The following is a 24,288-nucleotide window of genomic DNA, read 5'->3' as shown; positions in this document are numbered from 1 at the left end:
AATGTGGATATTTTCCGGCCCTCCAACATATCTGTGGTGATGACAAAAGAAACATCCAACACTGTAACATACAATTGCGCTGCTCATATTTGGTAGTATTGAATGTGTCCAAATACATGTCACTTACTCATGATAGACACTGCCCTTCCAGGCTTATTTATATGTGAGAGTTAAGCGTGGGGCCTCCGATATATTAACTTATATAACACACAATTGGGTATACCAAACCCATATATACACCCAAACTTACATTGTACATAAGTATTCAAGAATTGGTGACACCACTAAATTGAACATGCCCTGTAAAGTACAGATGTACCAATAGAGGTAACAAAAAAAGTAATAAAAAAGGCACAAAAAACAACACACAGAGAGACCCCATGCTAGATCTGATTGTTAAATCACAAAGTACAAGCAGTGAACACAGAATGGTAAACAGTATGGGTGAATGATACAGCCAATTTGGAGACTACAACCATCATGAGGTGCTTAAAACCATGGTGAGAATAAGTAGGTGGAATACTCATATACATATATAAACATATTGTAAAGGCTGGCAATTTCTGGTTAAAATTGCAAAGTAGCAAAAAAATGAATATACTATCCAAGTGCTATTACGTGATGCAAATACCCACATTTATAAAATAGCTTGAAGAATCTGATGACTGCGGGTCTACCCCAACTGTCCCCACCCTGCATTGCCCATAAGTAAAATTAAATTCACGAAGGGATAGTTGACACAATAACTACAGTTAGGCAGAAATTTTGTGATTGATATATTACGTTTTTCAACACAAACCGATCACATGTGACACCATACCCCATTGTGTTATGAATGTGTAGCAATTGAAAACCTGATAGAAAACAGTATAAACAAGCGAAGGATAACGTCGTGAGCTTGTGAGCATGCACCTCAGCTGTACGGGCGCACTCTCAAAGTCACGCTGTGCGTGTTTCCATGTGCCCTGAGCATGCACATCGGACATCTAGGAAACTCGTCATCGAGAAAAGGAGCTGAACCTGAGGCGAGGCAGGGCCGCAAACAGGAAGCAGATGGGAGCCTACCCCGCGCTCCTGTGCCCGTGAAGCCAGCCGGAAGATTTGCGGTATGTGAGCTAGCGGGGCTAGCATGCTCATGGAGAGCCCCGCCTGCTGCCGAGCCTAAGCCGCTGACTCTACACACCCGAGGAGAAAAGATCGGCCTGGAGAGCAGCGGGGGAGTCCTGAGTCAGCCCGGTGAGTAGGGGGACGTGTAAACACTGTTTTTTGGTGCATCAGGCTAACGAGACAGAAGATGGGCACTTCGAGTGTGTGGATGCGCGTGTGTGACTGAGTGTTTGGATGCGCGTGTGTGTGTGAGCGTGTGTGTATGCAGTGTGTGTGTGTGTGTGTGCACGCGACTGAGAGAGGCATGGATGACCTCCTAGCAATCTGAGACAGGAGATGTGCACAGCTCCGGGGGGCTGGGCGTGCGCGCCCACAATGGGAGATCGACACGCTTGCCCCGGTCTGTCTCCTTTGAGAGGCAACTCCACGACAATAGGTCTCAAGAGCGAGAGAGGAAATGTGAATTTGTTAGTTTTGGATCGACAAAGAGATGGGAGGCAGGGCGAGAATGGGGAAAGAGAGGAAAGCACCACAACGAAAAAGTCTTTCCCCCTGTCAAGGGCAAGCATCAAAGAAGAGAATTTTTGCTCAATATATGGCCAGTAAGGGATTGGGACCTTTCACGCCTCATCTCAAAATACCTATTAGAGTCTGGCAATACCAAATATGTGTGGACTTTCCTACGAAATGCCGACTGCACATTAATATTGTGATTATAGTGCACTGTTTACTTTATGACAGATACCAAACTCAGAATTACATGTAAAGTATAAAAACGATATAAATTCTATTCCAGTACAAGTAGAATACTCTAAACGTGGCTCTGCATGCAGGAGGGGCAGGTAAAGGTGCTACCACCAGCACCATTTAAATATCCACACGCTTCTCCAAACATAAGAGAAAGGTTGCACTTGATGGTTCAGTCATATCCAATCCTTTAATTCCATCAAACAGCACAGGCATCCTTTGCATGATTAATCAGGCAGCACAGAAGTCACTAATTTAAGGAGACGCTTCATCAATAGTGCAGTGAAGATGTTAGAGGAGTGGATTAAACAAACCGGTTTAAGCTTATTCCAAGAACAAAAGAGGTGGCTGGTTAGGGATGTAACCCTATCTTATTTGAAGACTATTTTCTTAGTGAATGAGATCTTTCCTGTATTCTGAAACTGAACATGGTGAGGATGGTTCACTGATAGAATAGCGATGACAAAAACATTGATGTTAAAAATATTGGAAAAAAAATATATATATTGCAAAAATATCGACTCACATACCTACACAGGTAAGTATAAAAATACTGAAACAAAAATAATGATGTAAAAAATATAGATGTAAAAAATATCGATTTAAATATATGTATATAAAATAAAATCATATATATTGAATATATTAAATATTAATATAAATGTTAACAGAATAAATTTAATGTAATATACATTTTAACAAAATATAACAATTAAACTTAATAATAAAGAAATAAACACAAACATAATAATGTTACATATATATATATTTACTTTAAAATAATTAATAAACTATTATCTTTAATGTATTTTAAAACTTTAAAATGATATAAAAATAATACATATATATCATTAATATAAAAAAAGAAACACTCTACAATAATTTAAAACATTGAACGATTAGAAAATATTTAAACCTAAATTTCCCAATACAATCAGTTCAACAGTAGGAAAAGTGTTGGATAGCGGAGGGGTAAAAATTACTATTCCCACTCCAGTGAATGCAACAGTAGGGAAAGTGTTGGATAGCGGAGCAGTACACATTACTATTCCCACTGCAGTGAGTGCAACAGTAGGGAAAGTGTTGGATAGGGGAGGGGTGAAAATTACTATTCCCACTCCAGTGAGTGCAACAGTAAGGAAAGTGTTGAATAGCAAAGATACAAAAATTACTATTCAAACTCAAACAGTTAAATAATAATAAATAAACCATATTTAAATATTAAAAAACTTTGGAGAGAAAGGGCAGGTGCCACTCAGGGTATGTCTTTTCAGAATAAGAAATATGGGAGCAGGTCCAGAATTGATTATTTTATGGTAGATTGGTGTTTTAGAGAACATATTCTGAATATAGAATATAAAGCAGCTCACCTATCTGATCATTCAGCAGTTCTGCTAACATTGAAAGATAGTAGTAAAGGGGCAGAGAGAAGGTGGACATTAGATCACACAATTCTAACCGACAGCGAAATAATGGAAAATCTTAAAGAAGAGGTCATACACTTCATCGAGATCAATAGAGATAAAGCCTCGAAAGAAATAGTGTGGGATACTTTAAAAGCTTTTATAAGGGGCAAGATTACATTGATAACATGTTAAAGAAACAGAGTATTTCAAAAAGAAATATTACAACTAGACGGGGAGTTGAAAAGAATAGATAAGGAAATTAAAAGTACAGACTTAGAAGAGAAAAGAATAGAGTTAGAAAAAGAGCAGGCACTAATGAAGAACCAACTATCAGAGACCCTCCAAGTACGGATTAAAGAAAGGTGGGATGCTTGCAAACCAGCTCATTTTGAATACGGGGAGGAAGCTGGCAAACTCCTTGCCTGGAAAGCTAAGACATAGCGAACAAAGAATAGAATTAAAGAAGTCAGAGCTCTACCCGGCAATTTACTGAGTAGTGAAGCGGAGATTAATGAAGCCTTTAAAGAATTCTTTGGGGATCTATATAAGGAGGGAAAAGATGAAGTAAATGAGGAGATAGAGGGCTGGCTCCTGGAATGTGCAAAGCCTATAGATGCCAATCAACAAAATAGCCTCAATCAAGAAATTACACAGGAGGAAGTAGTTAATGCCATCCTAACCGGCAAAAGGGGTAAAGCGGCCGGTCCAGATGGTATACCAACGGAGCTATATAAAATCTTAGTAGAGGCAGTGTCTCCCTTGTTGATAGAGGTGATGATTGGAATATTAGACCAGGGTAAAAAACTACCAAAGTCATGGAGTGAGGCTACAGTCTCCCTTTTTTTAAAACCGGAAAAAGATCCAACAATATGTGAGTCGTATAGACCAATCTCTTTTAAACTCTGATTACTAAATTTTCACAAAAATCTTAGCAAATAGACTATCAAAAATTGCAAGTAGTGTAATCCATGAAGATCAGAGAGGTTTTGTAAGGGAAAGATACCTACAAGAACTCACGTATGAGCTTATAGGCGCAATCGATTTTGCAACATCCTTCAATACACCTTTATCTATAATCACATTAGATGCATCTAAAGCATTTGATAAGGTGTGATGGTCTTATCTATTCGCAGTATTAGAGAGATATAATTTGGGAGATAATTTTTGCAGAGCAATCAAGTTGATCTACGAAGAACCGTTAGCAAGGGTCCTAGTAATCGAAAGATTATCAGCGCCATTTAACATTTTTAAAGGTACAAGACAGGGATGCCCGATCTCCCCCTATTGTTTAATTTTTACATGGAGCCCTTTGCCTCTAAAATTAGAGATACAATTGATATTCCACCATTTCAACAGGGAGACTGGGTCAGGAAAGTTGCGATATATGCGGATGACATTGTGGTCTACTCTTCTGATCTTGATAGAGCCTTACCAGCAATTTTAAATATAGCAAAAAAATGTGGAGAAATGTCGGGGTACTCAGTGAACGTAAGCAAGACAGAGGTAATGGTATGAAACCTTGCAGGAAATAATTCTTTGATAAAAAAAGAGATAATATATCTAGGTATCAGGAGATCTTAAGATATCAATTCAATTGCAGAGAATAACTTAAAAAGAGTGGTTAAGGAATCTGCTAAATTAATGAAGAGTTGGTCACATCTGCCATTAACCATCTTAGGTAGAGTTAGTTTAGTCAAGATGTCTATCCTACCAAAATTCACATTTTTGTTTGATTCCATTCCTCTCCATTTCGAAAAAACAACCATACAAAAAATACAACAAGATATATGTTTATCTGGGCTAAAGTGTTTATCTGGGCTAATAAAGGGGTTAGAATCTCTCGGAAAAAACTCCGGAGGAGAAGGGAAAAGGGAGGCTTAGCCATGCCTGACATTCAATACTATGCTTGTGCTTTCCAATTAAAGAATTCTAGAATGCTTATAAAAATTCTGGATATATCCATGTTAGGTCAAATGTATATAGCCATGCTAAAGGAGTGCCAGATAGGTTCAGAAGGTTTTCATTTTAAGTTCTGTGACCCCAAATTTAAAAAAAAAGTTAAACTGAAAGTGCTACAGTCAATGGCAAGAATATGGTATCAGATTAGACATTTAATGAAATTGGATTATTACTCATTTTTGCCCCCATCTGGGAATCACCAGGTACCCCAGAATGTCTCAAGGACAAAATGGCAATACCTATCAAAACCGCTGGCATTGAAATCTGGGGCGACTTGACATTTGAAGGTAAACTATTATCTTGGCACGACTTAAATGGGATGATGGCGGGGATCTCTCCAAATTTAAATACCTGCAATTGAAAAGTTGGGAGCAAAGTAAAAAATCGCCATTAGAATGGTAAATTCCCAAGAAGACCAACTGGTAACTAAACCACCAGGAAAAAAGGAAGTAGCACTATGGTACTGGCATATACAGGACATTATGGACGGAGAATTCACCTTAGCCGAAGATCTGTGGGGAGATCACTTGCCGCGAGAGGAGCTGCAAAACATCTGGCTAGTATCTATGCGCACACTTTACCAAGGAACCACCTGTTTTCACTGCACAGTGCGTACATATCACCAGAGAAGTTATAAAAATGGGGAAGGGAAGTCGATCCAGTTGTGCCAAATGGGGGCTTGAAGATGCCTCGGATGTAAATATGTTTTATCAATGTCCCGCGATTGGTGAATTCTGGAGTAGAGTGGAAACGACAATATCAGGTATTTTGTGTCGCCATACAAAGGTAAGCCTCTTCCTGGTTATTTTTGGCGTCATGGAGGAATACACGAGCAGTATTAGAGATATTTTTTTTATGCAATTCTCTTAGCCAGGAGAGAGATATGCCGAAAGTGGGTGAGCAGTGTACCACCCAAACATGCGAATGGTTGGGCGTCTCTTATGTATATGCCCAGGATGGATCTATACGGAAAAAAGTCAAAAAAGAAAGCATTCTGGAATTTATTACAGACATGGGTGGAATCCACACAAGGGCTGCTATAAGTACTTTTACTAATACCCTAAGTTATGCAAATAAGATCTGAACAATGTCCAATGATTACCCCAGCAAATAAAACTCTTTGACTGCTATTAGGCCTGGCCATACTCCACTTTATTTAAGGGAGTTCTGGTGTTTACACCCGGTGAGAGAGAAAGCTGCAGAAGGGCGGGTGTCTATTTCAGTACGCCCTTTATTGGTCAGTATTCCATCCCGAAAGGTGAGGTGAATGAGGACAAAAAAAAATGAAAAATCAAATATATTAAATAAATAAAAATATTATATTAGTTACATAAAAAAAACCTACAAATAATATAAAATATAAAATAATAAATACATTTTTAAAATATAATTATTTTGAACTAGAAAATATTTACAAATTAATTAATACAAATATTATTTATTTATTGTATTTCTTACCCTATTACACCACTCCAATAACAAAACACTTCAACACCATAGGGAACACCATAGGGAACACCAGGAGGCGCAAGGAGGAGGAGCGTTTCCTTTCCGTCAGAGCAGAGGAGGAAATGCTGAATTTCCAGGGGTCAAGCGAATGTTGGTATACAGCGTTTACTGATTTGAATTTCGGGAGGTGTACTGATCAAGGGGATGTCTTCACCGATGACTGAGCAGATGTTATTGGCACGAATACTGTATTTTCATTGCAGAGACCCGATGTTCAGATATGCAAAATGTCGGCTGCTCGACAACTACCATAAAAAAGTGCTTGGTCTGCCAATACAATCATTATAATGCTTTCGTAATCACCCGCTTGAGGCATCGGGCAAATCCACCTGAAGACAAGGTATTTAAAACCCCTTTAGCTGGTGTGGCGTATTATAGCGATATCGGCGTCAAGGTGCCTGACCCTATAATGGTGGCCGAATGGGACATGATGATCGTCACTACCACCATGCCTTATAAATTATCATGATAACGGAGAGGATCTAATCAGACACCGTGTATTTCATGTGGAGCTTGTAATGCGCAGAATCTTAAAGATTGACATCGTTGGTTATCACTCGCCATTTTAATGCCTGCACGCAAGATGGCGGCTGCCCAAAAAAGACCTGAAACGGAGCTAACATTGATCAGAGGGTTGTTGATTATCTGCACCAATGTGACTATACTGCAGTATACCACAACGCTATCCGACATCTGCTGCACTGATTTATAGCCTTATCTTGCCAGGCTGTGAACGCGCTTTCCGAGTTAGGAACAACCGTCGATCATTGCTGGATTCATAACAGAGGTCCGGTACACAAAATGGTGGCTATCTGAATTCACAGATGTTTATGGTCATTACGATTTTGACTCTGTTATTTTCAGCAATTACTCTCCATGCTCAAGTTTTAATGCATAAATGGAACGAAGTAAGTTAATACACCAGAGTGTTATACACAATGCCTTGAAGCGCTTCGCTTTAGGCAACATCACCCCCGTTTAATAAGCCTGATTCAATTAATGTACCTAAAATGGTGGCCGCCTAAAAGAAACGGAGTTTAACAGCAATGGAGTTTGTAATCTTGCTGGCCACATTTGTGCCAATCGTTGCAGCACCAAGGAGACAATACTTACACCAACATTCCTTCTGGGTTATAGAGAATAATGGGGACCGACTGAATTCGAACTTCAAGGTCTCATCCCCATTGCCTGACCTCAAGATGGCCACCTTATTGGGACCCTCCTCAATGCTCTATCTGTCCTGGTCTAAAATCATTGGTCATAGTCCTGAACTTGATCAGACCGCACCCAACCCTGTTCCTGCTCTCCCACCAGGAATTTTACTCTGAGAACTTTCCCTAGACGGTTGAGACCTAGCCATTTTGACTGATGCCCAGTGGAGCTACCTCACGAGCTAAAGGGGAGATGGACTACAGATTCCCTCCTTGGCCATCACCTACCCGCCGGTCTTTGGGCAAACTCTCCTGCGTCTCTTCTGACCTTATCTCCTTCCTCCCCCTTCTCCCTACCCCCGATCCCTTTCCGCCCTACTCTTCTCCTCTTTCCAGCTATTTACCTTTGCCCTCACCCATCCTTTCTCATAGTTCCCACCCTGTTTATCCTCTGAACTTTCTTCTTTGAACTTTCCCTCGTCAGCTGAGACCTAGCTATTTGACTGATGCCCGATGGAGCTACCTTGTTTAGCTAAAGGGGAGACGGGCTGTGGATTCCCTCCTCAGACTTCACCTACCCAGTCGGTCTTTGGGCAGACTTCCTTTCGTCTCTCCTGCCGTCTTTTCCCTCATCCTCCCGCTTCACACTACCCCTCTACCCCCCCTCCGCTCTATTTGGCTCACCTTTCTCTACTCTCTCAATGTGTTGCCTATTTTTGATGTAACATGTAATTGTTATAATTTTCTGTAACATTGTGTTTCCTAATGTAAAGCTCTCTCATACCTATGGGTCTAGTCAGCTCTATATAAAACTCATTAAATTAAATAAATAAAAAAACATTTATATTAATTTCCCCCCGAAAATTAACATAATTAATAATTAATTTAAAAAATATCATTAATTAAGAAAACTAATAAGCATTAATTGACTACAGGCACTTTAACACTATGTTATCCACAACACACACCTAAATTAAACCCTACAATAATCAAACACAATTCAAACTTATTTATAAATTAAAAACTATTACTATTAACAATACTAATAAAGTAATTAATATGTATTTAATACCCACCCTTTATCCCTTTAAAAGTAAAACAAGCAGACGAAAAATTAAACCATTACCAGGATTGTCACGCTGCTGCTGCCATTGTGCCATTGCCACAGTTTTAAAAATCGTTTTTAGGAGGTTTTTGCTCGTTTTTAACAAAATTGAAAATTGTTTGTGTTGTGGTGCTATATTAATGAAACTGACTTCGTGGCTATTTACATTTATATTCCACGCTCCCCCTGTGTCCACATTGCTTAAAAACTAAGAGAGACCCCAGAGGACTCACCAATTGGGTGAATTTAGTGCTGCCTCACTCCCGACCGCCATTTTGGGTGTGGGCTTAGAAACGCTCCAGGAGCTAGCGCTCTAGTGTTTGTGAATGCCCTTTGCCACACCTCATTTAAAGATCAGTATGTCAGCGCGCAGCGCACGCGTGCAGCGTCGCGCAGGAGGAGCGCCAGAGGAAAGCCCGTCTGTGCCCGTCCGTGCTCTGGACGGACTTAGGGCCAAGACTCCTGCCGATTTCAGATATTCCAAGGACGAGCTATTGGCCATAGGTAAGAGTGTGGAAGGAACATCTCTAAATGCTCTACCTCAGTCCTCCGTAATGCTGGATTGTGGGCTGATCAATAGCAGATCCCTGGTAAAACATCACCAGGAAGTGTCAGACTTACTAATTGACCTGGACCTAGATGCCCTATTCATCACGGAGACGTGGACTAGTGTGGACACCTCTGTTGAGTTGGGCTTGTCGTGCCCGGAAGGGTACAAGCTATTCCATAAACCTAGGCCACTGGGTAGAGGAGGGGGGCTTGGAATGATTTATAAAGACAAGTGGGATTTTTCCCCTCTACAGGTTGACGAGGTGGCGGGGGTGGAGCTACTGGGGTTCTCCCTGCAAGAACCAAAATGTAGGATCCTGACTGGATTGATATGTTATAGTCCACCTAGTACGGATACACAATACCAGGCGCTGTTTGACACTATTGCTGCCCTTGCCCTGTCTCACTCCAGAATGTTGATTCTGGGAGACTTTAATCTATGGGACAATGGGTCCCTGGGGAGTCATCTGAGGGATTTGAAGGACATTTGTGGTAACTGGGGTCTTGATCAGCTGGTACAAAAACCAACCCACTCAGGGGGACATATCCTAGATATGGTCTTTGCCAACCAGACTGAGACTATGATGACTGATATCCTACCTCAGTGCTGGAGCGACCACTCCCTAATCCATTTACAGATCTCCATACTCACTGAGGGGAACGGAAGTGAACGACCGGTGACTTATAGGAAGGGACGGAATTGGTCTAAATTACCACAGGATAAAACAAAGCCTATCTTTATAAGCAACACATCCTATGATCCAGAGGAATCGCTAGACCTGAACTATCAAAAATACTGTAAACACATCATAAATACCCTGGATACATTTGCTCCTCTGAAAAATATATACAAAATAAGAGGAAACCATCTGCTCCCTGGTTTAATGAGGAGCTGAAATCCCTACGCAATGCACACCGACAGGCAGAAAAGAAATGGCGTAGATGCTATTCGGAACCGGATAAAAAACTGCTGAAAATGGAACAGGCAAAATATAAAGGAGCTATTGCCAAAGCTAAGGCACTCTTCTATGCCACCACTATTCTCCAGTCCCCTAACAGTACTAAAACCCTTTTTAACATCATAAGGGATCTCTCACACCCCACTTGTACAAGCAACAAGGTGGTTGCTACCCAAGAACTATGTGATGAGATTGCATTCCACTTTGAGGAAAAGATTGCTAAAATTGTAGGGGGACTGAAGGAGGAAACGACTAACTGCAAAGAGGTGCAGATAGAAGAAGAGGAACCTAAACCAATTTCGTCATCATTGGAAAATTTCATCCCTGGCCCATAATGTGTCATCAGGATCGCCTTTAGACCCCCTTCCGCATAGGATCTGGAAGGAATATGGGCCACAGCTGTTCCCTTGGATGCATCAGATTTGTCGCCAATCCCTTGAGGAAGGCACAGTGCCGGAAGCATGGAAACAGGCAGTGGTTACTCCCCTGTTAAAAAAGCCTTCGCTGGACCCTACTATTCCGGCACACTTCAGGCCCATATCCCTCCTGCCCTACCCGATAAAAATCGTGGAAAGGCTGGTCAGCAGATCCCTGTCAGGATATTTGGAAGACAATTGTCTACTGGACAAGGACCAATTTGGCTTCCGCCCAGGCCACGGAACAGAAACTGCATTGGCAACCATGTTGGACAACCTTCGAATGCGAGCCGACATTGGCAATTCCTCAGTCTTGGTGCTGTTGTACATGTCGGCCGCATTCGATACGGTTAGCCATGCAGTTCTGCTAAGTAGGCTGGAAAAACTGGGCGTGAAGGGCAAGGCCCTGAGCTGGATACAATCCTACCTGACAGGCAGACAACAGATGGTGACTCTAGCACCCTTTTCATCTTCCAAGTCCCCAGTCAGTCATGGAGTACCTCAGGGCTCCTCGATCAGCCCTATTCTTTTTAATATCTATTTGCAGCCTTTGATCCCTATGATCAAATCTTATGGAATAGATTTGATAAATAACGCTGACGACACCCAACTGGTGTTCTCCTTAGAAGGACGACAGGCGGTGACAATGGAGACCTTTCAGAAATGCATGAGCAGGGTCTCCAGATGGCTGAAAGTAAACTCCCTCCAATTTAACGAGAGTAAGACAGAGGTAGTCTATTGCTCGTCAGCCAAACTGAGTCAGCAACCTTCCTACGAGATCAGGCTTGCACCGGGAGCTGATCCTTGCATCCCAGTCAAGACCGTGCGTAATTTAGGGGTAATGTTTGATGCGGATCTCCAAATGACCTCTCAGACCAATAAAACCATCAGTGTCTGCTTTGGATTGCTCAAAGCGCTCAGACAGATTTTGCACCTTCTGCCTGATGAGTCTAGACCGCTAGTGGTTAGGAGTGTGATCCTGGCCAGACTGGACTACTGTAACTCCCTATATCTAGGGGCCCCCTTATACATCTTACAGGGGCTCCAGAGAGTCCAGTCCATAGCGGCCAAGCTGGCACTTAAAAGACCTCGCAGCTCCTCCACTACGCTGGCACTCAGAGATCTACACTGGCTGCCAATCGGGAGTAGAGTCGCTTTTAAGTCCTTATGTATTGTGTATAGAGCCCTGCACAACACGGGACCTATTCCTTTATAGGAAAGGCTCAACTGGTATAAGCCTACCAGGTACCTGCGTTCCTCTAGCCTGGGTTTGGCAGCAACCACCAGGATCAGGAGATCGAGGATGGGAGGCAGAGCCTTCTGCACCTCTGCATCTAGGATGTGGAACGAGCTTCCCCAGAACATCAGGCAAATTGACACCCTGCTTGGATTTAGAAAGAGTCTGAAAACATGGCTGTTTGCCAAAGTTTAATCCCCTTAACTCCATTTAATGGAACTGGCGGCTGTTTTACATGTCATGACAGCCAGTGTATTGTTGTTCCATCTGACTACTTCCTGTTTGGGCGCCAGGATACCCGTAGGGTGACAGTTGCGCGATACAAATACAAATACAATATATTTACCCAAAATACATATCAAATAAGCAACATTAATTAACAACTATATATTAATTATTTAAATACAAATTGCTTCCCAACCTTTACTCATGCAAACACCCAAACAAACGCCTAAAATTAATTACACAATTACCATAATTAATGACCAATTAATTAATTAAAATTAAATATCATCCAATTATTAATTCATCATTTAAAATAAATTACTTCCCACCCTTAACACCTATGAACACCACAACACACACCTACAATGTATGACACAATTACCATAATTATTTGCCAATTAATTAATTAAAATTAATTAACAGCCAATTATTAATTCATCAATTTTAAAAATTACTTCCCACCCTTAACACTTATGAACACCACAACACACCACCATCAAAATACTTTATTCGGTTTACATGATAGAAAACCATAAAAAGTTACAAATCCTCATTAAAATATACAAAATACATATATACATATCTGGACATACGGACACATCGTCATCAGAATTTAAAAAGTTACTACTTAAGCAGATAAAATACAACAGCCACCTTTTAAGATTTCAAACAGTTTCTGTACCATAGAAAACGCTTCAGAAAACCAACCACAAATGGGATGCACTCTGGCTTTAATACTTGTAGATGATAGAGGGCGGGCGGACCTGTATAAAATTTTACTTTTTTAAAAGAGATTTTAAAAAGAACCTCCGGGGGGCTTCGTATAGGCTACAATATAACATAAAGTGCAGCAAGTCCTGTGGAGACACTCCGTCACAGTCCCAGGGTGCTCACACTTGTCCTTTATGGCACCCCTTCGGAACAGCTAGTAAAAAATGGAAATAATCAATTCGGAACCTGATCAGTAAGAACCGCTCGTGAGCCGACAAAGGGCACAAGAGATATGGCTCCATGTTTGGGGAAGATTTGAGCATCACGTATTTGCAGACGCTAGTTTTTGACATTTCCATCCCATCTCTATTTAATTTCTTTTGTAAAATAAAAGATTGCTTCACGAAGGCCTCATCTGCTCTAGTAATACGATCAGGTCTTTAAAAAAGGTCCGGATGCCCCAGCTCTCCAAAACCCTTTAGGTATCTTAACCAAGGAATATCAATCATGTGATCCAGGCTCAAAATTTCTTTCAATAACTCTTGAGTAAGGCCAATATCTTCATTCAGCCAGCAATTAAGCCAAAAACGCAATGGGTGCATTGCCAAAATATCATAAATGAATGTTAATCCTATCTCTTCATGAACTATTAAGTTCGAAGTTTCTTTAGGTAACCCCAATAACTGTTTTAAAAAATGTTTTTCTACCACCTGGATACCCTCCAATGCTGCGTATCCACACAATTCACTACCGTAACTGGCAATCAGTACACTCTTCACCTGATAAATTTTCAGCAGAGCCGCTATTGGGCGCTTTCCCATTTTTGCAGTGAAATTAAAAATCGCTGCATTAGTCCTAGACACCTCCCCCCTTCTCCTCCGAACCACAACACACACCTAAAATTAATTACACAATTATCATAATTAATTACCAATGAATTAATTGAAATTAATTAATAACCAATTATTAATGAACTAATAATAAATTACCTTACACATTAAATACTAAAACATCTCAAGTAAACAAATATTAATGAATAAAAAATAGTCAATACATTTAATATAATTAAATTACTTCCCAATCTATTCCCCTATAAACCCACAACCTGCTACGTAACTAAAAATGCAAAATCCTAATTAATTTTTTTTTTAAAACTACTAAAAATGTAACACATATATTAAAATTCAAACAATTCTTATGCAAAAAAAACAACGCATACATATAAAATAAATACTAAAATACATAACATTAATAAACGAACAATATTTTTAACAACTATTTTTTCGCAAACGATATTAAACACTTTGATATTTTTAACGTTGATATTACTTACCTAAAATCTATATTCTTGACCACGAGAATCTGTATGTCAATATTTCTGACCTACGATATTTGCAACTCGATATTTGTGCAAGTCGATATTTTTGATTCGATATTCTGTCTCTGAACCGGTGAGGATGATTCTGAAATGTTATAATCTGAGTGTCTTCCATAGAAACCTCCATTTCATTGTCACTTTCCTATTTTTATTACCTCATTTTAATCACTTCGGTGTCTTCCATCAGATATTCCCCTGCCTAGATAACCCGTTAATGGGTTGATATTATCACTGTATCTCTTACTTCTTGTTTTGATGAAGACAACAGTTTTCACCTGGGAATCGCCAAATTCTTATAAATAGGTTTCAACAAGTCCAGAGTATTGTTTACCATCTACCGCTCGTTTAGGTCAGCAGGAGAGAGTTCATTTCTCCTATCATGATAGACCTTCCCTTGCTTACATTTGTACACAAAGTAAAGCTTGAGGCTTTAGTTAACGTCAATAGGATACGTTACCGTTCTGCTTCATTGTTAATGACGGTCAACCAAATTTGCTAAGCACAAAGGTATACCATGATATGTACTTAGAGCATGCCCCTGATGCAGTGGTTAATTTGTTTAAGAAAAAATGCAGGGGCCCAAACGCACACCCTGCCCTTTAATCTCACTCTCGTAGGTTCTTTTTCTCCTCTGCTTCCTCCCACTGTCCCTGCTGTTTCGTATTTCTCATCCCCCTTTTGTGTTTTTCTCTCTCTTGCTCTGAGTCAAAAATCTGATGAGGAAAAATAAGAGATGGTCCCCAAATATGGCTGCCGGTGGGCCCCATCTGCAACCTTACTCAACGTCAGCACTGCCTCCATGAGACACGTATGTTTAGGCCACAGACCCTTTTTTTGTGTAGAAATGAAGCCTGTTTCTTCCACACTGGCATAGCTATTTGCCAGAACACACATCTAAGCAGCCAAAAGCAGGTTGAACACAGATGGTATGTTCTAACTTTAACAACATCATATAGTAAGTACATAGCATCTCATTGAATGTGTACATGTGGACATTTTCATTTGTATTTGTATTTAAAAATGCCAAATATATGTTTTGTCTCCTTCCTTGCTTCTAATAATCACTGCATATTGTTTGCCTTCTAAATTCCAATTGGCTTATCTTGCCCCATTGCATGCTCCAACTGCACACTTTATTTATCAAGGTAATTGAAACTTTTGTCACATCCCTTGCATGAGTCTGTACTTGACCATACCTTGATTGCGAGTGGCCCATTTTATGTGTGATACTTTATATTACGGTAAAGGTTAGGTATGGAATGGATTGTGTGCAGTAATGATCGCCTGCTACCAGTTTTGCCCTTAAAATGGTGCAAAACATGCTGATGTTGGTGCTTTTGCTAGTTACTGCACCAGAAGCGGCATGTCCCAGACCATTTTCTCCCTGATAAATATCAGCCTGTGCGACATACCACCATTTATCATGAGGACGGGGGTTTTACTCAGACCCAGTATGTACCAGGTGCAATAAAAAATGAAAAACTATTAATTCTGATATGTCTGTTAATAGAAGTTCCCGCACATAGCAAAAGCTATCAGCGTCATGAGGGCCTGAGTGGGGAAAACATATTAAATTAAAATTAACGTTGCTAAACTGTGATAGAAGCAAAGAGGTGCAGACTATTGTGTTAACATGCAATTGTCCAAGTTCAATATTCTCTCTTTTCAGATGTCAATTTCTTTCTTTTTTAGGAGAACTTTATTTTATGTCTACTTCCTATGCAAGTGCACATTCACGCAGTGGAAGAATCTACAAAATTGTCGACCCCGCGAGGTTAGTTCCCTTTGACATGTCGCACCTGTATCTCATTCTCTATCAGGTGTGTGATTGCTCCCTGGCTTTCGTACGCACTACTCCATTGTATGGAACACAATATTTTTAGGCCTCGTTTTAGTCCAATACCATTTGATTTTACTAAAACAATATGTATCATATACTTACTGAAGGGCACAGGAGCTGCTTGAAACAGTCAGTCTGTCTTTCACAGTGCAGGCAGCACCCGCCTGCACTTCAAAGGGGGAACTGAAATCCCCCAGCAGGCGGGTGCAGTAAGTGACTGTGCCCACCTGCATTGGCATAGCTGGGGGGAGGACAATGTGATCTCATGTGCCCCCTGGCGGGGGTCACCCTGGAGGAAGGGACTCTGACTGCGTGCACCCGCATCCATAATAAGGCACATGTGCAAAGGCAAACAGTTTCACTTATTTGCTGAAGGCAGGCACACAAGCACGTTGAGACCCCAGAGCACTTTATGTAATACAGCTCGAAGGGTTGCACCGCATAAAGGGGCATATGTAGGTAATTCACATTTTGCGATTCTTAAATAGCGATTTTTAAGGAATCGCTATTTAAGAATTGCAAAATGGAATGTAGATAAAAATTCGCAAATTTTTTGCGAATCTCAAAAATTCCTTTATTGCAATTAGCAAATTGTGAATCGCAATTAAGGAATGAGTGTCCCATTCATTCCTATGGGCCAAGGGGCCCATAGGAATGATTGGGGATAAATTCTAAAATTGCGATTTTCTATGAGAAAATCGCAATTTGAGAATCGCAATTTTCAAGGGTGCCAGGGTGTCCAAAGGACACCTGTTGCACCCCTGGAATGTGCCTGTAAGTACATGTGGCACACATACATGCCATAAGGGCATGTCTGTACGCCACATGGCACTTTGAATTAAAAAAAAAATCTTTTTGAAAGGAAATCGCAAAATACCATCTACTTGGAGTAGGTGGTATTTTGCGATTCCTTAAGCCCAAATCGCTATTTTAAAGGCACCCCTACATAGCATTTAAGGAATTGCAAAATTGTGATTCCTTAAAAGCTTGAGCAAAACAAGGAATCACAATTTTTGCGATTCCTTATTTTGCAATGTGGCACCTACATACCAAATCGCCGATTTGCAAACGCCGGAATTCTGCGACCTACATATGCCCCAAAGTGAGTACCGGTGGCAACATCCTTTTTGGCTGGCTGGTGTCTTAGGAGGTTGAAGAGCTGAAGCAGCGCCATTTTACCACCTTACAAAGTAGTAAACGGTTCATTTACTCCAGAATTTTCAAGGCATGTGGTGCTTTGGTTTGGAAATACACAAACATTTGTTGACATATCTAAAGTAAACAACTAAACAAGCTATAACGTGGCATTTCGCAACAAAACGGAACGCAACACAAAACACTGCAATAGAACAACAAAAACATTGTAATAATGCCGAACAAATACAGCAGCACAAAAAAACCCAGAACACATCACAAGCATAACAAAATGCCACACAGCAATGTGCACAAATATTCATGTCACATATTACTACATCTGCAATCCTGTTTTCCTAATATGGTTGAGAATGGTGTTTACGGCACGCACTGCCTTAGTAGTAGCAGTGCCTGTCAAACATGCTTGTGATCTGACTCGACCACAGGTGATTCACATCTGCCAAGCCTTTATGATCAAAGCTCCACACTGCAAGAGAATCCCAGCTATCTCTAGAGCAGTTATCTGTCTTCAATGAGGCACGTGGGTAAGGGCTGCTCACACACGTGGAGATGTGCGTTTCAAAGGCACATAGTTCAAGTTTCTGCAACTTCTAAAAGCTGAACACAGATTATTTTCTCCTCAATGTCGAGTTAATGTTTGCATGTTTTTTTGCAGGCGTGCTCCTCCTGGAAAATGTAAATACAAACCACTTCGAGTAAAGGAAAAGAGTAAGCGCATACCTTTTGTGGCAGAAGAAAGTAAGTCTTTTGACTGAGTTATAATTTTCATGTAATTAATGATCCTTTAGTGACATGCCAGAAACCTCATTGTCAGTATCTTAGCTTTGGCTCAGCATCTTCTAGCCATTGTCTTGTTTGGCTCAGGCCTTTTGCCATTGCTTGATAGAAGTGTCTTTCCTGCTTTGGATCAGTCATTCATGTTGCAGATGTTTACACTGTGAGTGGAGAATGAGGAAGAGATGTTTGGGTTTAAATGTTTGCCAAGAGGGAAAATCTGATAAGTGTCTCCCTGAACAAGTGGGAGTTAGCACCTGCAGGTCTACACAGGCAGTGCAGAGAGCAGGGCAGACAGCACTACTGCCTCGAGGCACCACCAACATGGAGCATCACTACTGAGCTCCTGGTCCTCAGTGCCACCGCCTCAAGATGAGATGATGAGATTACGCAGAGATTGAGTGCCGCTACTCTGCTCGGGCAGAGCCCAGTCTGCCTGCTCATGCTGCACAGCAGAGTTACCTTGCAGTGCAGGGGTACACGCTGGAGGCACGCTCCTAAACTCTGGAATACATTACCAGTGATCCTGCGCAAAGAAACTAGGCTCCTACCTTTTAGGAGATCCCTGAAAACTCTACTATTTAGAGAGGCCTATGGCTAGCCTTTTTCCACGGTCTTCGTTCGCCCCTATTGGCTTTTTGAGTCGATCTTTCTCTGCTAGACACTGTAGTGCATATGTATTTTGAACTATGTTAACATCTTAGCGCTTAGAGACCTTGGGTGATAGGAGCTATATAAGTATAAATAAATAAAATAAATAAATAAATATATTTGATGCAGCTGGACTGAGGCAGGCGCTGGGCTCCTACGTTGGCACGTGGTGGCATTCAGGTATCTGAGGATGAAGCGCTCATTCGGGACCTGCAATCTAGTGGTGTGTCCATGGAGTATGTTAGAAGACTCCATGCCCCTTCCACCTGTACAGATGCAGCACCCCCCCACACTTCACAGCTAGGGGTGGGCGGAATTTGCGTAATCGTGTTATGCAAATCTCAGCGAAACTGTAAAAATCTCCGCGAAGACGCAGAAATCCTGCGAAGACGCGGAATTGCTTGTTTGCGATGCTTTTTTCCTGTTCGCAATTGCTGTTTGTGTGCTTGAGGGAAAATATCTTGCAAACACGCATTTTGAGAGCGCTAATAAGCAAATAACTTCGCAAAGTCGCAAAATGCAGAATTTTGGGCAATTTTGCGTTCTCCGCGGAACGCGTAATTACCCAAATTCCGCGAGCAGAACGGAATTTACTGCCCAGGCCTATGCACAGCCTGCACTGCACCTGGCAATACATTGCACTCACTCTTCATTGTGATTGATAATGGGTTGTCCGAAAGACTTCTCTGCTGGACAGAGAGCCTTTACAACGCTTTTGTGGTAACAATGTCTGTGATAACAATGTCAGGCTTTGCGACAAGATTTTCATACATTTGGCCCTATGTTTTATGATTTAGAATTACACAGGCAAGTGACACCTTAGGAGTTTGGAAGGTTCCACTGAAGTGTGTGGCTATCAGTACACACTTCAGTGTCATCTAGGCTGTGCCTCAGATCTTTGATGTCTTGAATAGATGACTACAGCTATAACTGTGTGACAAGCAATGCTCTCTCCAACTCTTTTCCGCATGTTCCATTGGAATGTTTTAAAGAGGACATTTCCCGACTGATGCTTGCACAAGTGGGCGAAACATGGGAGAAGAGCAAGCAAACATCCCATTCTAACAAAAAGGGCTACGGTGTTTATGGGGCTTTCTTCCAGAAAATTCATTTTTTAAACATGGATCCAAATGGTGCATTATAAGATACATTTTCCAACTTAATTGTTTGAAAAGCAAGACATTAAAAGGCATAGGTTAAATTTGTAGGGGCATAATGTCATCTTGCGGTTCCTATAGAGCGCTGGATGTGGACCAGAATTCCCTTCACTTCAATGGCTGCTCTTTTCGCTTCAGGATTTCAATCAAAAGCCAGCCTGACCATTCAATGAGTTTCCTGAACCATAGGTGGTTCTTTTCTGCCCTCGGTTTTGATCTTATATCATTACAAAGCCCTTGTTTTCCAAGAGGGTCTGCCTCATGTTTTGGCCTTTTTAACCCACATTACCGAATAAGGTTGGAGAATTGAAGGTCTCTGCCTGGGAGTAACAGAGTTCCAGTTTCTGGAGAGCACCTCACAAACATTTTCTCAGAAGCTAAAAGCCTAGTGTGTGCCCGAGGGCTAAATCTATGCAGTGGCATCCCCAAGGAGAAAGTGTAGGGTGGGATAGGACATTATGGCATCAGACAAAAAAAAAAAATATTTTCAAAGGATTACTAGAAAATGCTCTCTTTCAAATATAGTTTGCATATGGCCGAGATACCCGCCACCCCCTCTCAACACTATCCCCGAAAGGAGGGAAACCGGAAACAGTTCTTGAAGTTTTTGGAAGTGGGATGGAGTGACCATCCCGGCCGTATTTATTAAAACAAAATTAAAAATTAAACGTTTCATGTTATGTACAATTTCATTACCATATTGCGATGTTTGGCTAACCTTAACAGATTCTCTAATACAGAGGTTCTCCTAGCCGAACTAGCATCTTACAAAACATTTCTTGACATATTGAAATTGTACAACCTAACGTTTAAGGGCCAACGGCAAGGTCATAACCGGTGTCAAGATCCCTAACCAGACTTACCCCTCCCACTTGGGCTGGGCGACAGCACGGAGGCGTACCTCAAGTGCAACTATTACCAATTTCCCTTGACTTGACGGGGGCACCTAAAGACTCGACGCCAGTTAAAGGTCGTTCGAATACTCGTGTGAGGTATCTAGAAGGTACCGTAGACCTTATCCCAACCCCACACAACTTACCGCATCTGCCGTCGCAGATGTCACTGGCCCCGGGAAATTCCCCAGGAGGGGGCTGTAACCCCTCCTACAAAGGAAGGGGCCTTGACCGCCTTTCCTTTACTTCCGGCGACCCATCCTTAGAAGGGACCGCCTCCCCATTGAGGGGCCAATGGCCACCTCTCCCGAGCGCTCCCATCCGTGTTGGGTGACGCCCACTCATAGGGATCTACTAATTAGTGCTCACCGATCATGACCTTACCGCCTACCAAAATAAATACGACAGTGCAAATTTAATCTACGAATACATTGGCCACTATGACCGAAAGAGCATGCATTAAAAATTCAACACTAAACTGAATATCTTTAATGGCAAACATACTCAAAAACGACCATTCTTTATTAACTCAACATTCACATGGTACTACAACCTGTATACGAAAACCGAAGCAAAATTAATCAACTTTATTAAACACAACTGACTGTCTTCAGGGGCTGGTGGGTGGGTCAAAATTGGCTCTTTGTTCTGTCCCGAGCTCACGTGCAGCGAGGAGGTGCAGCTTCAGAGCACAAGAACAAGAGGATGTCTTCTGGTCTTGCGTCCCTTTTTATCCGTCTTCAGGGCGGGCGTATACCCGCCCCTGCCTGCCCCGAGGGCGTGGCTGGCTGCGTCGGTGTCTAGGCCAGCCCACTCTAGGGCGGGAACGAGCGCGCCCTAGCTACGCCGCTTCGGGCATACCAGCTGAGGCGCGCCTCCCGCCCAAAAATGGCTTCCCGGGGGGATCGAGGCACTCGGCCATACGTTCGGGGGGACCGAGTTGGTCGCCCCTTTCCATATGGCCGAGATACCCGCCACCCCCTCTCAACACTATCCCCGAAAGGAGGGAAACCGGAAACAGTTCTTGAAGTTTTTGGAAGTGGGATGGAGTGACCATCCCGGCCGTATTTATTAAAACAAAATTAAAAATTAAACGTTTCATGTTATGTACAATTTCATTACCATATTGCGATGTTTGGCTAACCTTAACAGATTCTCTAATACAGAGGTTCTCCTAGCCGAACTAGCATCTTACAAAACATTTCTTGACATATTGAAATTGTACAACCTAACGTTTAAGGGCCAACGGCAAGGTCATAACCGGTGTCAAGATCCCTAACCAGACTTACCCCTCCCACTTGGGCTGGGCGACAGCACGGAGGCGTACCTCAAGTGCAACTATTACCAATTTCCCTTGACTTGACGGGGGCACCTAAAGACTCGACGCCAGTTAAAGGTCGTTCGAATACTCGTGTGAGGTATCTAGAAGGTACCGTAGACCTTATCCCAACCCCACACAACTTACCGCATCTGCCGTCGCAGATGTCACTGGCCCCGGGAAATTCCCCAGGAGGGGGCTGTAACCCCTCCTACAAAGGAAGGGGCCTTGACCGCCTTTCCTTTACTTCCGGCGACCCATCCTTAGAAGGGACCGCCTCCCCATTGAGGGGCCAATGGCCACCTCTCCCGAGCGCTCCCATCCGTGTTGGGTGACGCCCACTCATAGGGATCTACTAATTAGTGCTCACCGATCATGACCTTACCGCCACAGGCCCGGATAGTTGACCGGCTATCCGGGCCCCCCACAAAACTCCTAGCTAAAGGTCATGTTCCAACGTTTTTAACCATGCTAAGAAGTCTCCTATGAGTAACTCATTTCCCACCCGAGACAAATGCACACCATCCCCCAGATACATACTGTCATCATTAATACAACCGTGCGAGATAGAATGCAATGTCCTGGAACGAAACAACCTACTCATTTTGTTATTAAGTTTTCTAACAGAATGGTTCAAAGCAGGGATCGAAATAGCCCCCCGCCACACTTTTCGTGGGATCATATGAGACCACGCAATTATGCACCCCGGAACTTTCCTCGCCAACCAACTTACAGTGGAAAGCATTGCCTCCAGGAGAAGTCGTCTACCGGTGGTGACCAAATCATTGCCCCCTAAATGTACTATGACTATAGACGGCGGTGACCTCGTCCGCCCTAACAAACCCTCAAAGAATGCCTGAAACTGGTCAATACAGAGACCGCCCCTTCCGTAGAAGGACATTCTGTACCCGTATTCCCCAGCTACGTGAATCATGTCACCTGCTTCGAATACGTCTGCGGCACGCCTCACGTATGAGTGGCCCACGACCCACACCTCCTTTCTCACAGCCGGTGATGTCTGACCGCTGGCCCGGTGTTGGGTCGACTGCATAGTCCGCCCCGCCTCGAAGGCTTGCGTAACTGAAAACCAAACAAAAGACAAGAAGCGTGAGTACATTATTACAGCTTCACAACATGTGCAACCGCACATACCTCTTATAACAATTGGAGGACCAACGCCCCACTCGTTTTACTTGTTCCACATTAAGACCCCTGGCTGTAGCTTCAGTGGCAGCCCCTATCCGAAAGGAATGGGTCCCAAACTCACCCGGGTCCAAGCCCGCTGCGGTAATTGACATCGCGAGCACCCGCTGAAACTGAAACTTTGTCAGTGGGGTGGCGTCCGCGTGTCTCAACAATGTCCCCCCCCATGATGCCACCCTTCGTGCTAGGTAATCTTCTAAACACTTCACCGGACACATGGAAGACCCTGGAATCCTGCGAATGACTATGCAGTCTCCCACCCCACTTTGATCGGTTTTTGACTTGACAAAGGATACAGTCATAGTCTCACCCCTGATCTGAACGTGTTCCCGGCACAAACCCCCCGCCACATCCCGCTTGCTCCTTGCTACCAGCTCACTTATCCTCATAGCCCCGTGAAATGCAAGCGTAAAAGCAGCTCGGAACAAACAGGCCTCGAACTGAGATGAGCATATGGCGGGGAGTGTGGCCAGCAACTGGGCCAACCTATCCAGACCTATCGGGCGCCTCTCATCTACTCTGCGACCCTCAAGGCGTTGCCACCCACGCAGCGCTTTCTGTACCACAAAAGACGCTGTCGGGTCCTGGATATTATGAGCCCTGGCAACAAAGGAGATGGCAGCACGATGCCTCTGGGCTGTAGCCACCGACTTCCCAGCCTTACGCAAGGACATCAGAAAATGTACCACCCAATCCTCATGCCCCCAAAGTCCCCCTCTCTCGGTCCCCAAAAAGGCTAAATAAGCTCGAAACGCCCCTTCGTATGCCTTCCTCGTCCTTGGTGCTAGACTCTCTCCCACGAGGTAACGAAGTTCGGGGCACCGAGAGACCAGAGAGC

General features: G+C 42.6%; 1 protein-coding gene across 1 annotated transcript in view; it reads left to right on the top strand.

Moving 5' to 3' along the window:
• Window positions 1-24,288, top strand: part of HHIPL2 (HHIP like 2) — a 330,904-nt gene that overhangs the window by 278,591 nt on the left and 28,025 nt on the right. The window contains exons 7-8 of the mRNA XM_086925469.1: window positions 16,152-16,233; window positions 18,110-18,192. Coding sequence (XP_086781595.1) covers window positions 16,152-16,233; window positions 18,110-18,192 — 165 coding nt within the window. The remainder of the gene's footprint in view (window positions 1-16,151; window positions 16,234-18,109; window positions 18,193-24,288) is intronic.

This window comes from Lissotriton vulgaris, chromosome 6 (assembly GCF_964263255.1).
Source record: "Lissotriton vulgaris chromosome 6, aLisVul1.2, whole genome shotgun sequence".
NCBI lineage: Eukaryota > Metazoa > Chordata > Amphibia > Caudata > Salamandridae > Lissotriton > Lissotriton vulgaris.
The sequence above is the reverse complement of the archived record's forward strand: the minus strand, read 5'-3'. Positions and strand labels throughout refer to the sequence as shown.